The sequence below is a fragment of the Lynx canadensis genome, chromosome C2 (assembly GCF_007474595.2).
Source record: "Lynx canadensis isolate LIC74 chromosome C2, mLynCan4.pri.v2, whole genome shotgun sequence".
Taxonomy (NCBI): domain Eukaryota; kingdom Metazoa; phylum Chordata; class Mammalia; order Carnivora; family Felidae; genus Lynx; species Lynx canadensis.
In genome coordinates this window covers 100,312,447-100,332,665 of record NC_044311.2, presented here as the reverse complement: position 1 = coordinate 100,332,665, position 20,219 = coordinate 100,312,447, and the positions used below count along the sequence as shown (strand labels likewise).

General features: G+C 37.6%; 1 protein-coding gene across 1 annotated transcript in view; it reads right to left on the bottom strand.

The window, feature by feature from the left end:
• Positions 1–1,074: 1,074 nt before the first annotated feature.
• SLC9C1 (solute carrier family 9 member C1) overlaps positions 1,075–20,219 on the bottom strand; it is an 87,302-nt gene continuing 68,157 nt past the window's right edge. The window contains exons 21-27 of the mRNA XM_030330087.1: positions 19,274–19,372; positions 18,574–18,747; positions 11,500–11,631; positions 11,187–11,372; positions 9,402–9,528; positions 8,493–8,539; positions 1,075–1,140 (exon numbers count right to left, since the gene is read on the bottom strand). Of these exons, the coding sequence (XP_030185947.1) occupies positions 1,075–1,140; positions 8,493–8,539; positions 9,402–9,528; positions 11,187–11,372; positions 11,500–11,631; positions 18,574–18,747; positions 19,274–19,372 (831 nt within the window). The remainder of the gene's footprint in view (positions 1,141–8,492; positions 8,540–9,401; positions 9,529–11,186; positions 11,373–11,499; positions 11,632–18,573; positions 18,748–19,273; positions 19,373–20,219) is intronic.

Here is a 20,219-nt window from a genome sequence, read left to right as displayed (position 1 = left end):
TAACAACGGACAAAGCCTTCCCGCCAAAGGACAGACAAAGGACGCCCAATCAGAAAACAACAAATGTCCTTACTTTAAAATCAACTAATCAGGCCCCTCATAATTTGAAACCTCCCCTGTGCTATTTGTCTCTGTCTATAAAAACGCTGTACCAACCCTGATCAGGACCTCTTAGCGTCACCGGCAACGAGTGCGCAGAGGTCCAGGTTCGAACCTGCAATAAACGACCCTTGCCGCTTGGCTTTGACTTACGACTCTGGTGGACTTTTGTGGGAGGTTTCGGAACTTCAGGCATTACATATACATATGTGTATACATATATACATATATATACATATGTATATATATACACACATATATACATATGTGTGTGTGTGTATATATATATATATATATATATATGTATATATATATATATATTTCCCCATTGGTGCTGCATTTTGAACAACCAACAGCCAGACTGGTCTACTCCCTAAACGTCTTGCTGTCTTGTGTCCCTTTTCTAAACATCCTCTTCCCTTCTCAACAAAGGCTGTGTTTATGTAAAACAGGAGTTGTTTCTCTTTGGATTCCTTTGAGTTTAAGCTGCCACTCTCCACAGTGTATCTTGTGTTGTTATATAACTGCCTTCTAATCAGTTTTGCTTCCTTAACTAGAACAGAAACTTGAAAATTAAAGTCATCACGAATTACCTGTTTATATCTTCCATCATACCTGGCAGCCTGAAAAATGACCTCCTGGATTGGGGGGCAGCCAGTTTTGCATGTACAATTAAGTAGTAGAATGTAGAGAGGAGGCCATGAGTCTATAAAGTTGTCAGAAATCTAGATCAAGGAATCTTATTTTAAAGTTAATTTTCCAAGTTAGAATTTGGAAATAGTGTCATTAGAAGAATGAACTGGCTATTGGAAAGTGACCATATTGCAAATAATGGCTAGTGGAAAGTGATATAATTCACACTGTCACCAAAGAGCCACACGAACATGGCTTTAGCCTGTATCTCCAGAGACAGGCATTATCTGGATCACATTGAGGAAACTGAGGCAGCTTACCAGATTTTCATTTAGTTTTATTCTAGATGACCTCATAGACGTCCATTTCCTCCTTGATACTATCCAATAGCCCTGTAGATTCTTGAATCTAGAAATGGAGATAGGAGATAGAAGTCAAATTCTGAGACTATTAATAAGAGTCAGATTTATAAAGCAGGACAGATGTCAAATCTGGTCTACAGAGCAGGGGACTGAGAATTAGAACTTCTGGCATTGGCAGCGCTGTGTGCTCCATCCTGGACGCCAGAACACTTTGTAAGGAGCTGCTGGATTTGGGGCATGGGACTTTTTATTATGTAAAGGTATAGCCACAGTTCTAGGGTGTAGTGGGAGGAGGGGTTGGGGGAGGAGGAAGGGAACTGGCCCAGAAACACCCATAACCAGGATCTAACATCAGGGAGAAAAAGCATTTACTAAATAACACAAGTTGACAATTGTCTCCATAAGACTCACTCGGTGATGTTTTTACCATTTGATAAACTGTCTCTCACTTCCACACTATTTTCTCTATATTAACCGCCTCACGCAATCAGTTTTTTTTTTTTTTTAATTATGAAAATGGAGCACTTTGGGGGAATCTGTACAGGGAGATCATTAGCTTCCCTGGCTTCTCACTCAGTTCTTCAATATCTACTATTAAGCTGACTCCTACGAGTGAGGCAGCCTGCCCAGGCTAAGGAGAAAGAAAGGCTAACCAGTGGCCTCCAGGTATCATCTAATGCTGGAAGCCGAGCTATCCAACCAGCCTGATGGCAGGGCCCCAGGCAGTGGATGGATCGGGACTGCAGGGCGGCCCATAGACAGTGAAGCTTCTTGTACTCCCACTTTTATGTAATTTGGCCTTAATAAAAGTACCTGGGGAATTGTCTGTTGGGGAATTGCCCTAGACAGGCCCCCTGGGAAAAGAACTATTGGGGAAAGAAATAAGGTTCCGCAAGGAAATTGTGCGGCCCTACATTTAGTTCTTGCCACCCCCTATAAAGACTCCTCTACCTGAAGGAAGGATAGCCCCATATATTTCCCAGCCAAGGAGGGGCAAATGGATTTGAAAGCCCCACACCAGCAACAGAGGAGTGTATCTATGGGCACAAGTTACTCCAACTCCTAGGCCCACTTGGCCCCCAGGAGGCATTCTAGATGATGACTGAACCTAGTCGGTTAAAGTACAGAATGGTCCATTAGTTCCTAGGTGCATTGCCTCTCTGAGAATGTATGAGGTGTGGTTCCTAAAGCCCTCCTGGCCCCCTCCTGGCATCTCACACCAAGGGGAACATTTTTGTTCCTCAAGCCACTAATGGTTCAGGGAAACAACTAAGAGGCCATGTCCCTGTAACTGTTCCACTTCAGGTGTTGAGAGATAGATGACCTTTCATGAAAACAGCAAAGCAAATGCTCTATAGATTATAGATCAATGTAGATACATAATGAAAATAACGTAAGAAATTAATCAATAAGCAAAGGGCAGGAAGGAACGTTAGGAGAAAATAACCATGTTATTCCTTAAAGGGTGATTACCCATAGGAACATTTTTAGAATTAGGTAATGCTAGAAAACATAGATGACGAATGCTACAAGGAAATTGCTAACAAATATATAATGCCACGTTTGCCACAATAAAGCAGCCAGTTCAACATAATAAAGCAGCCAGTCCATTTTTATTTTTATTTTATTTTATTTTTTTCACTTTTTCACCGATGTCATTCATCCTTCGGGAGCCCCTGGACCTGCTGGAGTTGGACTCCGGCAATCTAACATTTTGTCTTAAGTGTTCTCCTCATCTTCTTCATTTTTGAAATTGTAATTTCCCTTTGTTATTTCCTAGTCTTCAGCAGCAGCCATGTTTGGGAGAATTAGAGGAGATGACTGTATCCCTATTGTTTTAGAAATTTAGTACCTGGAGGGCACAAGAAGTTTGGAGTAGTCTACCATGTTAAGAAGGGGTTAGCAGAGAGTAACAGAAATTAATGGGTACAGATTGCTTGTTATGTGCCAAACGCTATGCAGTGTACTTTCCATTTCTTTAATCTGCATGGCAGCACTACACGAGGTGCGTATGGTTATCATTCCTGTTGTATAGATGCAGGAAGTGATGCTTAAACAGGTTAAGAAAACTGTCCGAGATCACGTGGCTAATAAGTGATGGAACCAGGAAGCAAACCAGGAATCTCATGCCAAAGCCTATATTCTCAGCTCCTATGTTATTCGGTCTACAGTTCCAGGCACTGAGCAACAACCAGGAAATGTTTGAGGAAAAGATTCCCCAGAAAGACCCCAAAATATTAAAAAAAAATTTTAATGTTTGTATTTATTTTTTTATTAAAATTTTTTTTAATTTTACTTTTTATTTTTTTAAATTTGCATCCAAATTAGTTAGCATATAGTGCTACAATGATTTCAGGAGTAAATTCCTTAGTGCCCCTTACCCATTTAGCCCATCCCCCCTCTCACAACCCTTCCAGTAACCCTGTTTATTCTTCATATTTATGAGTCTCTTCTGTTTTGTCCCCCTCCTCGTTTTTATATTCTTTTTGTTTCCCTTCCCTTATGTTCATCTGTTTTGTCTCTTAAAGTCCTCATATGAGTGAAGTCATACGATTTTTGTCTTTCTCTGACTGACTGATTTCACTTAGCATAATACCCTCCAGTTCCATCCACATAGTTGCAAATGGCAAGATTTCATTCTTTTTGATTGCCGAGTCATATTTTATCCATTTTTTCCATTCATCCATCGATGGACATTTGGGCTCTCTCCATACTTTGGCTATTGTTGATGGTGCTGCTATAAACATGGGGGTGCATGTGTCCCTTCGAAACAGCACACTGGTATCCCTTGGATAAATGCCTAGTAGTGCAATTGCTGAGTGGTAGGGTAGTTCTATTTTTAGTTTTTTGAGGAACCTCCATACTGTTTTCCAGAGTGGCTGCACCAGCTTTCATCTCCACCAACAATGCCAAAGAGATCCTCTTTTTCTGCACCCTGGCCAACATCTGTTGTTGCCTGAGTTGTTAATGTTAGCAATTCTGACAGGTGTGAGGTGGTTTTGATTTGTATTTCCCTGATGATGAGTGATGTTGAGCATTTTTTCATGTGTCAGTTGGCCATCTGGATGTCTTCTTTGGAGAAGTGTCTGTTCATGTCTTGTGCCCATTTCTTCACTGGATTCTTTGTTTTTTGGGTGTTGAGTTTGATAAGTTCTTTGTAGATTTTGGGTACTAACCCTTTATCTGATATGTCATTTGCAAATATCTTCTCCCATTCTTTTTTTTTTTTTTTAAATTTTTTTTTTTTCAACGTTTATTTATTTTTGGGACAGAGAGAGACAGAGCATGAACGGGGGAGGGGCAGAGAGAGAGGGAGACACAGAATCGGAAACAGGCTCCAGGCTCTGAGCCATCAGCCCAGAGCCCGACGCGGGGCTCGAACTCACGGACCGCGAGATCGTGACCTGGCTGAAGTCGGACGCTTAACCGACTGCGCCACCCAGGCGCCCCTCTTCTCCCATTCTTTTGGTTGCCTTTGAGTTTTGCTGATTTTTTCCTTCGCTGTGCAGAAGATTTTTATTTTGATGAGGTCCCAGTAGTTCATTTTTGCTTTTGTTTCCCTTGCCTCTGGAGATGTGTTGAATAAGAAGTTGCTGCAGCCAAGATCAAAGAGATTTTTGCCAGCTTTCTCCTCGAGGATTTTGATGGCTTCCTGTCCTACATTTAGGTCTTTCATCCATTTTGAGTTTATTTTTGTGTATGGTGTAAGAAAGTGGTCCAGGTTCATTCTTCTGCATGTTGCTGTCCAGTTTTCTCAGCACCACTTGCTGAAGAGAGTGTCTTTATTCCATTGGATATTCTTTCCTGCTTTGTCAAAGATTAGCTGGCCATACGTTTGTGGGTCCATTTCTGGGTTCTCTATTTTGTTCCATTGATCTGAATGTCTGTTCTTGTGCCAGTACCATACTGTCTTGATGATTACACCTTTGTAATACAACTCAAAGTCCGGGATTGTGATACCTCCTACTTTAGTTTTCTTTTTCGATATTGCTTTGGCCATTTGGGGTCTTTTCTGGTTCCATACAAATTTTAGGATTGTTTGTTTTCACTCTGTGAAGAATGCTGATGTTATTTTGATAGGTATTGCATTGAATATGTAGATTGCTTTGGGTAGTATTGACATTTTAACAATATTTGTTCTTCCTATCCAGGAGCATGGAATCTTTTTCTATTTTTTTGTGTCTTCTTCAATTTCTTTCATAAGCTTTCTACAGTTTTCAGTGTATAGATTTTTCACCTCTTTGGTTAGATTTATTCCTAGGTATTTTATGGTTTTTGGTGTAACTGTAAATGGGATCGATTCCTTGATTTCTCTTTCTGTCACTTCATTGTTGGTGTATAGGAATGCAACCGACTTCTGTGCATTGATTTTATATCCTGCAACTTTGCTGAATTGATGATTCAGTTCTAGCAGTTTTTTGGTGGAATCTTTTGGGTTTTCCATATAAAGTATCATGTCATCTGAGAAGAGTGGAAGTTTGACCTCCTCCTGGCTGATTTGGATGCCTTTTATTTCTTTGTGTTGCCTGATTGCAGAGGCTAAGACTTCCAGTACTATGTTGAATAACAGTGGCGAGAGTGGACATCCCTGTCTTGTTCCTGACCTTAGGGGGAAAGCTCTCAGTTTTTCCCCATTGAGGATGATATTAGCGTTGGGTCATTCGTATATGGTTTTAATGATCTCAAGGTACGCTCCTTCTATCCCTACTTTCTTGAGAGTTTTTATCCAGAAAGGATGCTGTATTTTGTCAAATGCTTTCTCTGCATCTGTTGAGAGGATCATATGGTTCTTGTCCTTTCCTTTATTGATGAGATGAATCATGTTAATTGTTTTGTGGATATTGAACCAGCCCTGCATCCCAGGTACAAATCCCACTTGGTCGTGGTGAATAATTTTTTCAATGGTTTTTTGGATTGGGTGGCTAATATCTTGTTGAGGATTTTTGCATCCATGTTCATCAGGGAAACTGGTCCATAGTTTTCCTTTTTAGTGGGGTCTCTGGTTTTGGAATGAAGGTAATGCCGGCTTCATAGAAATAGTTTGGAAGTCTTTCTTCCATTTCTATTTTTTGGAATAGTTTCAAGAGAATAGGTGTTAACTCTTCCTTAAATGTTTGGTAGAATTCCCTGGAATGTCATCTGGCCCTGGACTCTTGTTTTTTGGGAGAGTTTTGATTACTACCTCCATTTCCTTACTGGTTATGGGTCTGTTCAAATTTTCTATTTCTTCCTGTTTCAGTTTTGCTAGTGTATATGTTTCTATGAATTTATCCATTTCTTCCAGATTGCCCATTTTATTGGCATATAGTTGCTTATAATATTCTCTTATTATTGTCTTTATTTCTGTTGTGTTGGTTGTGATATCTCCTCTTTCATTCTTGATTTTATTTATTTGGATCCTTTCCTGTTTCTTTTTGATCAAACTGGCTAGTGGTTTATCAATTTTTTAAATTCTTTTAGAGAACCAGCTTCTAGTTTCATTGATCTGTTCTACTGTTTTTTGTTTGTTTGTTTGTTTTGGTTTCAATAGCATTAATTTCTGCTCTAGTCTTTATTATTTCCTGTCTTCTGCTGGTTTTGGGTTTTATTTGCTGTTCTTTCCCCAACTTCTTAAGGTGTAAGTTAGGTTGTGTATCTGAGATCTTTCTTCCTTCTTTAGGATGGCCTGGATTGCTATATACTTTCCTCTTATGACTGCCTTTGCTGCATCCCAAAGGTTTTCAGTTTTGGTGTTATCATTTTGATTGACTTCCATATACTTTTTAATTTCCTTTTTAAGTGCTTGGTTAGCCCATTAATTCTGTAGTAGGATGTTCTTCAGTTTCCAAGTATTTGTTACCTTTCCAAATTTTTTCTTGTGGTTGATTTTGAGTTTCATAGCGTTGTGGTCTGAAAATATGCACGGTATGATCTCGATCTTTTTGTACTTACTTAGGGCTGATTTGTGTGACAGTATATGGTCTATTCTGGAGAATGTTCCATTTACACTGGAGAAGACTGTATATTATGCTGCTTTAGGATGGAATGTTCTGAATATATCTGTTAAGTCCATCTGGTCCAATGTGTCATTCAAAGCCATTGTTTTCTTGTTGATTTTTGATTAGATGATATATTTATTTTCGAGACAGAGTGAGACAGAGCATTGAACGGGCTAGGGTCAGAGACAGAGGGAGACAAAGAATCTGAAGCAGGCTCTAGGCTCTGAGCTGTCAGCACAGAGCCCCACGCGGGGCTCAAACTCTCAACCACGAGATCATGACCTGAGCCAAAGTCAGATGCTTATCTGACTGACCCACCCAGGTGCCCCAGAAAGACCCCAAAATATTAAGGGAGGGAGTGAACTTCCTGCTTTTATGCAGGGGATGGGCAATGAGTATTTAAAAGAAGTGTTGGCCTCTTGAAGATCAGAGAGACACAAGAGAAACACCTTCAGCCTCCCCCACAGAACCTGTAATCACCTTTCATTCAACATACATTTGTGAGTAGAGATTCAGGGGAGAAGGAGCATGCATTCTCAGAGTTACATATGCAGTGCTAATGGGCAAAATGGACTTGATGTAAAACCTATTTCTAATAACCAAATACACAATTTTCTGGCTTGTATATTTTTAGCAGACATCTCTCAGATTCTGGGTATTATAATCAGCATCTCCTGGAGTAATACAAACAGCTTGGCACAAACTAGATTTAAAAATAAATTCTCTACCCTATCTGGAACTCTCAAAGATTCAGTCTATAGGCATGCTGGTGTAGATGTAGTGAGGTACTTCCATTTTATTCCTCTGCCCCAGTTTCATTTCCAGGGCCCTACAGTGTTTCATAACTTGGGATCTTGCTGTAAAGTTGGCCCAGGATTTTGAAGATCCCAAGATCCCCAAATGACCTATCCAAGTTCATAGCAGAGTGTAAAATTAATATTTAGGGGATTTTCTGAAGAACTTAGGTTAGCCTGGGGTAGATTAAATTAGTGCATTTATTACTGAGCTCCTGCTTTGTGACAGGCCTTGTGGATAATCGGGCAAACTGTCTTCAGGTTGGGAGCTCCTGGATGCAAAGCCAAGGTAGCAATGAAGGCTTCAGACCAGTCAAAATTTCAGCCCCAGGTGGAAACATGGGAGGAGCTTATGTACATGACAACCCTTGCCACCCCAGTAGTACGTGGTTGCTAATGTGATTCAAAAGGAACATTCTGGTATCTTCTGAACTTTCTTTCTCTTTGTCATTTAATATTTAGCTAAAAATATAAATACAATTGCCACTGTACCCTAGTCTAAGAGACAGTGCTCATATCGAAATCTGTAAAATGATTAGCAGGTAAACTCCTCCCAATTAAGAGTTTAAATTCCAGACACTCTTTTCCCCCAAAATAAAGCTTTTAAAAGTACTGTTTTAACTTACCTCACTCTTTGTTTCACATTGAAGATCTTTATATAGTCTGCTTGTAGCTGGTTCAAAAAAGACTGTGTTAGTTCAAGCACTGAAACAAAGGACTATTTCAATTAATCCAACTATCACATTAGACCAGGTTTAATCATTCACACTCAGGGCCTGTGATTTGAAATTGGTGGTAAACTCAATTGGTGGGAAGAAGGGTCACTTTTTCCAAAAAAGGCTTAAAAGTCTTTTATTATAAACATTATGTAGTGACACCTGGGTGAGTCAGTTGGTTAAGTGTCCCACTCTTGATTTTGGCTCAGGTCATGCTCTCACGGTTCATGAGTTCAAGCCCTGCATCTGGCTCTGTGCTGATAGCACAGAGCTTGCTTGAGATTGTCTCTCTCTCTCTCTCTCTCCCTGCCCCTCCCCTGCTTGCTCTCTCTCTCTTTCTCTGAAAATAGATAAATAAGTACATTTTAAAAAAGATTATGTAACAAACAAAGTTTGGAAAGAGAAAAAATTACCTGTTGTTCTATTGTCTCAAACACATTTATGTTAATGTGTGTTGAGAATGAATGCCGGGCCCACTGGTAATTGGAACAGTCATGCAGTGCAACACTACTGTCATTATTACTACTATATAAAATATTTTAATTTGGGGGAAGAGCTAAAATTCTCTCATTAAACTTTTTCCCCATATTATTTTGATTACATGATTATACATGTTTATTCTTATAGTTGAAATATAGAATAATTTCTACCATAACATGGATATTCTCAGTCTGAATTCACCCATTGGATATCAAATATGGCAATTAAAATTATTTCTCAATGCTCTAGATAGAATTCATACAATAGTTCCCAAATACATCTATGGGTATTTTATAAATGGAAAGTAAGTTCTCAGTTACTCAAAGAAATCTAACTCACATGTTGGTGTTGTTGGAAGAGATGCTTTATGTGAAGGTACATACTTTCTAGTGTTCCATCTGAATTTTTTCACATCAACGAAAGTTTGAACAATCATTACCTTTGTGAAATCTTCAGTGCCTTGCACCTGAAGTTTGACAGAATATAAGGTAATAAATGAGTATATGTCATACAATTAAATGTTTCTCTGGTAAGCTCCTAACTATCTCAAGACCTCTCTAAATATCTGGGCTGAAAAGTAAACATAAATATGAGACAGCTACCTTAAAGTACCTGGATGTGTTGGCTTTTTGAAATTCAATATTCCATATACTTTCACTGATTTTTAAAGTTTCGCTCATTTCTCTTACAAATGAGAAAAATGATTGAGAGTTAATCATTAATGGTCCTTTAAAACATCACCCAGAGAGATTTTCTATGTGGCGAAAAGAAAGTTTAAAAAATAGTGGATTTCAGGGTGCCTGTGTGGCTTAGTCGTGTCCTACTTAAGTGTCCTAATGGGGCTCAGGTCATGATCTCACAGCTCTGTGCTGCAGCTCAGAGCGTGGAGCCTGCTTCTGATTCTGTGTCTCCCTCTCTCTCTGCCCCTCCCTGCGCACGCTTTGTCTCTCTTTCTTTCAAAACTAAATAACCATTAAACAATTTTTTTTAAAATAGTGGATTTCAAGAAATCCTTCAACCTGTGGGTGGTTTTGGTATTTTTTGAATCACATTGGTACTCAAATCTACAGTAAGTGGGGCTTTCTGTCTAGGAGAGTAGACAGACTTGGGTAGGTTTTAGGCTCCCTTGAGAATCTCTTAGTTGGCCATCTAAATTCCCAACCAGCACCCACACCCAAGCTCTGTTATTATGTATTCAAGCATAGAGGTAGGGAGCACCACAGTTAAGAGTAATGTCTTACTTCCTCTCATGTGGCTATCACGTTGGTGCTGGTGGTGTCCACTCAGAAAATTTTTTCTTGTGACCCCTTCTCACCTTGGGATTCCTCTTATCCCCACCTCATGTTTTTCTTGTGTCTCAAATCTACCCTGTAAGTACTTCTATCATAGCTGCACACGTTTTCTTAATAAATTTATATGTTTTTCTTTTCACTTAGTTGGCAGATTTTTTGAGGGCAAGCTGCAGATCTCATTTGTCTTGATCACTTTAGCGTCTAGCACTGTTTCTGTCATATATTAATTGCTTAAAAATATATGCCTAATTTAATTGACTCTGGGTACCTCTTTCAATTTACTTTCTATAGCTATATTTTGTATGTCCCCTGATTCCTCCTGACATGTGCCTCTCTTATGCTACCCAACACACACACACACACACACACACACACACACACACACAGAGCTTAAATATGAGGAGTCTTTCACTTCTATATTCACTTGAAAAGTAGCTGAGGAAATACCACTGATACTCAGTTCAGCATGGGCCTGGCAGAGCCTTTCTAGAGTACTGTTGATGCAGTCCAGAGAAAGTGGTCCTTCTGCATTGTGTAAATGAACTTAATAGACCCTCTTTTGTTATTTACAACAGCACCAAAATCTAACTATAGCCAAGAGGTACAACTTGGCCAGCCTCATTAACATTGAACAGGGATATCTTGGTGTTTGGGCTACCCATTGCCAAAGGTATCAGCGAACTTGGGGTGTGTGTGCTGTGTATGTGTGCTTCTGGAGTGGTAAGGGAAAGGGAGAGGATGGAAAGGTGGAAAAGTGGCAATTTTTGTAATGTTAACACATTGTTGGACATATGGCATATTGACCCGAAGACATGAATCAACATTTCCCTACCTGATAGCATGTTATAGGAATTAAAGAAGGTGCCTTATAAGCTTTCCGTAACTGACAATCTTCTACAGCTCCATGTATGAGGATGACATAGATTACAGTTTCATCATAGATATCAGTTTTGGTGTTCTTTGGTATGTCTTTTATGCAGACGTTACAGAGTTTTAATTGCATCTTGTAGTTCCAATCCTACAAGGAAAACAGTTTCATAACCTATGGTTTATAAGGTTTAATATAAATTCCTAAATAGTTAATAACAGTACTTTAATAAAACTCCATTCAGAGAGAAGAGTGAGTTTATACAAACACTTCTTACCTTATAAGATAAACGTTCCCTGATTTTTTTGGCAGTAATAGAAAGACCAAGTTTTAGCCACATTTTATATTCAATGTGAGGACAACATTGCTCAAAAGCTTCATACAAGTGACTTTTGGGAATAAAACATGTCTGAAAAAAGGAGGATACAAATTTAATATTTCATTCTGTACACCTATAGTTTAAGGAGATAAGGTTTTCTCATTTATGTATAACATTAAAACTAAGAATTTAAATGATGTAACATTCATGTTGTTGCCTGGAAATCTGATAAGATGTGTACAGTAGTAAATATTGGTGTGATCTTGTCATAAATTAAATATTAAAAGGCTACATGCTCCAATGAGATGTTCTTTATTATTGTTATAGATTCTGAAAAAAAAAGAAAATAAAGTATAAAAAATTATTTAAACTTTAACTAAAGATATGAATATTTCTAAAAATACATTATTTTAGAGAAGTAAACTTTTTAACTAACAGTAAAATGCCAATGCTAGCAATGATCAGAATATTGGCTATCAGGAATAAGCTATTAAGAATATACCAGACACTGTGTATGTTGCTTTTTATTTCTCATGGGTAAGTATGTATGAGTGGTATTGCTGGGTAATACGGTAATTGTGTGTTTAACTTTATAAGAAAGGGTTGAGACATTTTACAGTCTCATCAGCCACGGGTGGGAATTTTAGTTGCTTTACGTCCTTGCCAATACGTGGTACTCATTATCTTTATTTTTAGCCGAAGTAGTGGGTATGTAGTGATACCTCATCACGACTTTTAATCTGAATTTCTCTGAGAGCTAATGATATCAAACATCTTCTCTATGTGCTTCTTTTGTGAAATGTTTGTTCAAATCCTTTGTGTAATTAAAAACAATTTTTTTAAGTTTATTTATTTATTTTGAGAGAGACAGAGACAGCTTGAGTAAGGGAAGGGCAGAGAGAAAGACGGAGAGAGAGAATCCAAAGCCGGTTTTGTGCTGCCAGCGCAGAGACTGATGCAGGGCTCGAACTCAAGATCCTGACCTGAGCTGAAACCAAGAGTTGGAGGACACTTAGCCAACTGAGCCACACAGGCACCCCATTTTGCCCAATTTTTAATTTGGTGGTTTGTCTTCTCATTTTTGAGTTGTAAGAATTCTTTATAAGTTCCATTGTCAAGTAATTTTTCAGATAGATATTGTGAAAAATTCCCCACCGTCTGTGTTCCATATTCTTTATGGTGTCCTTTAAAACAGAAGAAGATTTTAATACTAGTGACATTCCATTTATCAGTATTTCCTTTTATGGTTAGTGTTTTTTGTGTCCTGCTAAGAAATCTTTGCCTACATCAAGATCTTTGTGTCCCTTTAGAATTTTTATAGCTCTAATTTTTATGTTTAAGTCTACAATCATTCCAAATCAATTTTTGTGCATAGTGTGTGGGGCCAAGGCTCATAGCTTCCATGTGGATATTTGGAATTTTCAGGATCGTTTGTTGAAAATGATATTATTGTCAAAGATCGATTGACTGTGTATATATGAATCTGTTTCTGGATTTTCTTCCTTATTCCACTGATCTATATTGTCTTAATCTTAAGCTCATTCCACACAGTTTTGATTATAAGGTTTTATAATAAGGCTTTAAGTTAGATAGTATAGTTTGTCTAACATTATTCTTTTATAAGTTTTAATTGACATGTATGTAATATACAGTGTTATATTAATTTCAGGTGTATAATAAAGTAACTCAACAATTCCGTATATTAGTCAGTGCTCATCAAGATAAGTGTACTCCTGGGGCTCCTGGGTGGCTCAGTTGGTTAAGCATCCAACTTTAGCTCAGGTCATGATCTCATGGTCCATAAGTTTGAGCCCCTCATCGGGCTCTGTGCTAGCAGCTTGGAGCCTGGAGCTGCTTCAGATTCTGTGTCTTCCTTTCCCTTTGCTCCTCCCCTGCTCGCTATCTGTCTCTGTCTCTCTCTCTCAAAAATAAATAAACACATTTAAAAAAAAAGGTAAGTGTACTCTAAATTCTCTTCACCTATTTCACCCATCCCCCCATCTTCCTCCCCTCTGGTGACCACTTGTTTATTCTCTAAAGTTAAGAGTCTGTTTTTCAGTTTCTCTCTCTCTCTCTCTTTCCCCCCTTTGTTTGTTTGTTTGTTGTTTTTTAAATTCCAATGAAATCATATGGCATTTGTCTTTCTCTGACTGACTTATTTCATTTAGCATTATACTCTCTAGATCCATCCATGTTGATGCAAATGGCAAGATTTCATTCTTTTTTAATGGCTGAATAATATTCCATTGTATAATATTCCATTGTATATACATATATACTAGATCTTGTTTACCCATTCAGTTTATCCATTCATCTATTGATGGATGCTTGGGCTGCTTCCATAAATTGGCTATTGCAATTTGAGCATTGACTATATATCCCTTCAAATTAGTGTTTTCAAATTCTTTGGGTAAATACCCAGTGCAATTAGTGTATCTTAGGGTAGTTTTATTCTTAATTTCTTTGAGGAAACTCCATACTGTTTCCACCATGGCTGCATTAATTTGCATTCCCACCAATAGTGCACAAGGGGTCCTTTTTCTCCACATCTTTGTGAACACTTTTTTTTCCTTGAGTTTTTGATTTTAGCCATTCTGACAGGTGTGAGAAGATATCTCATTGTCGTTTTGATTTGCATTTCTCTTATAATGAGTGATGTTGTGTCTGTTGGCCATCTGTATGTCTTCTTAAGAAATGTCTATTTATATGTTTTGCCCATTTTAAAATTGGATTATTATTTATTTTCTGGTGTTGGGTTGTATAAGTTCTTTATATATTTTGGATACTAACTCTTTATCAAATATGTCATTTGCAAATATCTTCTCCCATTCAGTAGGTTATCTTTTAGTGTTTTGTTTTGTTTTGTTTTGAGAGAGAGGTAGAGAGAAAGGGTACAAGTGAGTGAAGGGAAGAAAGTGAGAGGGAGGGAGAGGGAGAGAGAATTCCATGAGGGGCAGAGAGAGAGAGAGAGAGAGAGAGAGAGGGAAAGAGAGAGAAAAGTGAGGCTCACCTGAAGTGGGGCTCATGGGGACCCAAAGTGGGGTTTGAGCTCACCCAAAGTGGGACTTGAACTCATGAACTACGAGATCATAACCTGAGCCAAATTTAGATGTTTAACTGACTGAGCCACCCAGAAACCTAGTTATCTTTTAGTTTTGTTGGTTGTTTCCTTCACTGTGCAGAAGGTTTTTATTGTCATGTAGTCTCAACTAGTTAATTTTTGTTTTTATTTCCCTTGCTTCAGGAGACATAATTAGAAAGATACTGTTACAGCCAATGTCAGAGAAATTACCACCTGTTCTCTGTTCTAAAATTTTATTATTTATTTATTTATTTATTTATTTATTTATTTAAGTCAACTCTATGCCCAACATGGGGTTTAAACTCATGACCGTGAGATCAAGAGTCACATGCTCTACTGACTGAGACAGTCAGGCACCTCTATTCTAGGATTTTTATAGTTTCAGGTCTCACATTTAGGTCCTTAATCCATTTTGAGTTTACTTTTCTGTATGGTGTAAAAAAGTGGTCTACTTTACTTTTTTGCATGTAGCTGTCCTGTTTTCCCAACACCATTTTTTGAAGATACTGTTGTTTTCCCCCCATTTATTATTCTTGTCTCCTTTGTCAAATGACCATATAATTGTGGGTTTATTTCTGGATTTTTTATTCTATTCCATTGATCTATGTGTTTCTTTTTGTGCCAGTACCATACTGTTTTGATTACTACAACTTTGTATTATAATGTGAAATCTGGAATTGCAATACCTACAGCTTTGTTTTTCAAGATTGCTTTCACTGTTTGGATTATTTTGTGGTTTCATTCATATTTTAGGATTGTTTGTTCTAGTTCTGTGAAAAAATGCTGTTGGTATTTTGATAGGGGTTACATTAAATCTGTAGATTACTTTGGGTAGTACAGACACTGTAACAATATTTGTTGCTCCAAGCTAAGAGCATGGAACATCTTAATTTCTTTCATCAGATTAGGCTGGGGGGAGGGGAGAGGAGTGAAGACGGCAGAAAAGTAGGGGGACCAGGATTTTCCTTGTCCCTCAAACACATCTGAATTGAAGTCAAATCACTTGGAACACCCAGAAAATCAATCTGTGGAGTGGCAGAAGGATCTCCACAGGTGGAGGGAGACAGCTTGGTGGGATTGAGGTGCATGTATGTGAATTGGGGAGATAAAATGGCATAGGCACAGAGGGTATGGAACCCCTTCTGTGGAGAGACAAAAGGAGAAAAAGAAAAGAGGGGCTGTGAAATTGCGGTATTGAGTTAGCACAAGAGGAAAACCTCTCCAGACCATGGACTAGCAAATGAGAAATATGAAGAGAACCAGTTTCTATTTTGTAACAGCCGTTTGAAACTTGGAGGTTTCAAAAACGCACAGCTTTCTCCAGACCAGAGCTGGCCATTGTGTGCACCTGGCAGGGAGGGGAGCTAGACCCAGGGCAAGGCCCGAACACATGAACTGTGAGATCATGACCTAAGTGGCAGAAGTTGGATGCCTCCCTGACTGGGCCACCCAGATGCTCCCAGATATTGTTTCGTTTTATGGAATCACTTAGCTCTCTAATTCTCCCTGGTGATCTAGTAATTTCTGTTCCCTCCTTTTTTCAGTTTCATCATTTTCAATAATTTTATCTTCTAATTTTTTTTTATGTTTATTTATTTTTGAGAGAGACAGAGACAGAATGCAAGTGGGTTGGGGCAGAGAGAGAGGGAGGCACAGAATCCAAAGCAGGCTCCAGGCTCTGAGCTGTCAGCACAGAGTCCAACACAGGGGCTCGAACCCACGAGCTGTGAGATCATGACCTGAGCTGAAGTCGGATGCTCAACTGACTGAGTCACCCAAGTGCCCCAATTATTTTATCTTCTATTTCACCTATTCTTTCCTTATTATTTCTATTATTTGTCTTCTAGTTCTTTGACTCTTAAAATGTTTTCTGTAATGTTTTATTTATTCTTGAGAGAGAGAAAGACAGAGCATGAGTGAGGGAGGGGCAGAGTGAGAGAGGGACACAGAATCCGAAGCAGGCTCCAGGCTCCGAGCTGTCAGCACAGAGCCCCACTTGGAGCTTGAACTCACAAGCCCCAAGCTGTCTGACACTCAACCAACTGAGCCACCCAGGCACCCTTGACTCTTTTTTACTGCTATCTCCAATTAGGTGTTTTTAGCTCTAAAATTTCCATTTGACTCTTTTCTATATTTCCACAATATCCTGATATTTTCTATCTTGTTTCTCATTAAGGATATATTTTCCTTTAATTTTTTGAACATATTTCAAAGAACATAGTTCTTCAAATCTATTATTAATAATTATTTAGTGCCTAATCCATATTTTGGGCAATTTCAATGTTGTTTTCTATCCATTGTGCACTTTTTTTCACACTATAGACCACATTATCATGTTTGTTTGTTTAGTAATTCATTGTTATTCTGTAACCAGAAACAGAAGGCTATAATATGTTTATGAAAATCTCAGGTATCATATAATTTTACTTGTAAATATTCTAATATCCATCACTGAATAATAGACACATAAAGTTTTCCCTTACCCTCTTCCTTCTCCCATTCCTCTTTATATGTCATTGGTGCGTTGAGAAAAAAAAATGGATCATTCATTCTGTGGACCTCCCACATCTTTGGATTTAGCTAGTTATTCCCTTCTGATGTCAATTAACTTGTTTCTCTCCTTCCTGAGTTTTTTATAAACTGGTTAGATCTATATGTTTTTACTCTTTCAATTTTTTTTTAATTAAAGAAAGGGGGCACCTAGGTGACTCAGTTGGTTAACATCCATCTCTTGGTTTTGGTTCAGGTGATGATCTCATGGTTCATGAGTTTGAGCCCTGTGTCAGACTCCGTGCTGACATCATGGAGTCTGTTTGGGATTATCTCTCTCCCTCTCTCTGACTTTCCCTGACTCCCACAGGCATGCTCTCTCTCTCTCTCTCTCAAAAAAAAAAATCCACAAATATGTATATATGTATATATATATATATATATATATATGTGTGTGTGTGTGTGTATACACACACACACACACACACACACACACACACATATATAGGCTTTTAGTTTTTTCTCATTCAAGAAGACTTCATGGTGGTGCCAGTACTTCTGCTGCATCATATCATGAGGTACGTGATGTCCAATTGTCCAACTTTTAGTGATGCTACAATTGTTTTTAGGTGGTGCAAGCCTGGTCCTTTCATTATGATGTTTCCCATTAACATTACACTTAGTTGTTTCAGCATCGGTTGATAGTTGTTGCCTATTTACATTATTTCATTTCAGATGGCAAAATGAAATATGCTAGATCTCTGCTTCTATATTTGTTAGCTGAAATTCTGTATAGAAGAATATTACTTCATTTTTTGTTGTTGTTACGTTGAAAAAGTTCATAGAGGAAAGGCAGGATAAATGTTTAATTCTTTCTATTTTTTAAAAGAACAATCCATGTTTAGAGTAGTAAGTTGATATTCCAAAAACCTTATTGGAAATTAAATGAATTTTGGTATCATTATCAACTTATGGATTTTTATATATTGTGGGGTCAATTGTTTGCAGTCATTGTTCTTTTAGAGTTCAAATTAGGCCAGTGAGATCCCCTGTTTTTTTGAGAATTTTGTCCTCATTGTGTCTAGGGAAACTTCCATCTACTTTGTTCAACTTTTTTATTAATAGCTATTAGTTCTCTTTTTTCCTTACTTAGTCCCCCAAATTATGGTGTTTACAGTTAAAATATCTCCTCTAATTTCCCCATGAGAGACCTCATTTAATCAGTTTTTCTGGTTAAAATCTTTTTTTCAACATGGCAGAGCAATATTTATAAGCCATTTTGCCAGGGCATTATACTGGGTAAGTATAATTTGGTAACAAGGTTTGCTCCCTTACTATTCCTATATTTTTTAAAATTATCATCAGACAGCAAACATATGCTAGGTATAGAAACAACCTTAAATTTGATACTAGATATTGAATGAGATACAACAGTAAGACACAATGTGATGTTTTCTGACCTCCACTACAGTTTTGCAGGTAGCAGAACATATCATGGGTTTATTCGTTAAGCAGTTTAACTCTCCTATTATTTCCCCACTGATCACAAAGTCTGTGTAAGTTATCTGATCATCATTCTCCTCTGACTCCCAGAGCATTTGGTCAATTCCCAAGCCAGGCTTTGATCTTTGAAGCTGTTCAGAACAAAGAAAGATAAAGAAACATATGCCAATTACCCAAACTGTCTAAATTTTGACTTTTTTCTTTTGGTTTTAACAATTTTAATATGTACATATTATTTTGAGGATATTTATTACTTGTACCTTTTAAATCAAATTTATTAAATTAGCAATAACTTAGAAAGAAAAGAATTCTTAGATACTGCAGTCTTTCTGATTTCTTCTACTACTCAACTAACCTATACCTGTTTTAGGATGGCTAAATACCTGATTCAGATAAACATAAGAAGAAAACAACTTATACGATAATATTCCATCATAAAGATGATCCTTTGGATGGTTTCTTACTATCTATGGGAAAGTATCACTTAAAAGGTGATACATAATGCTAACCATTATGTTTGAATAAGAAAATTGAATGGAAGCTATTGCCCTAAATAAAGGAATAATGCAGTTCTTAACATGGAAAACTATGAATTCTCAATTTTATAGAGTTTTTAACTAATGTTCACAAATACATTTGTGAATAACTCTGACTTACCTTCACCATACCTGATATTATTATATAAATTCCTTTGGGCTCATCACCTTCTTCAAATATATCATTTCCGCAATCAAATGTTACCACTCTGGCTCTTTCCTTAAAAATATCACCAAATATATAAGATATAAATACTATTTTAGCAGTAGTTGGTGATGTTGAAATTTATATTTTAATAAATTTTTTGCATTTTAAAATACCACTCAATAAGATCTGACATGTTGTGTTAGTAAATTTGTAAGAGAAGATAGGAATTACGAATATCAAAGAAAGAAAGTGGATATTCATAGATCTATATAACTTCATAAATGGGGTATTTATACATGGATTAGAACAGAAATAATTTAATGTAAGAATAAGAATGTAAGGGAAAGATAAAAAATATTTAATCTGGATGGACAATAATGAGAACGGATGCAGGCTAATGTCATATATATGTCTCTTACATAGTTATACTGTAAACAACAGATAAAGAAATAAAAAATTCATTCATTCAAAATATATTAAGCAGGTGGATAAATATAATTGGTCCTTTGGCACCAAGTAGATACAAAAAGAGAATGTTATTAGAACAAGTTAGACCTATTTATTTCCGTATTCAACAAACACTCTTTGAGCACTCTCTGTGTAATATGCAGAGTGCTAGGGTTTGGGTATACAAAATATGGATGAGCTAGAGAGTATAGTACAGGGGCGCCTGGGTGGCTCCGTTGGTTAAGCATCCGACTTTGGCTCAGGTCATGATCTCACAGTTCATGTGTTTGAGCCCCGCGTCGGGCTCTGTGCTGACAGCTCAGAGCCTGGAGCCTGCTTCAGATTCTGTGTCTCCCTCTCTCTTTGCCCCCCTCCCCCTCCCCACTCACACTCTGTCTCTCTCTCTCTCTAAATAAACATTAAAAAAAGAGTATAGTACAGAAGAGAGATGTAAAGGTAATTGTAATGCAAT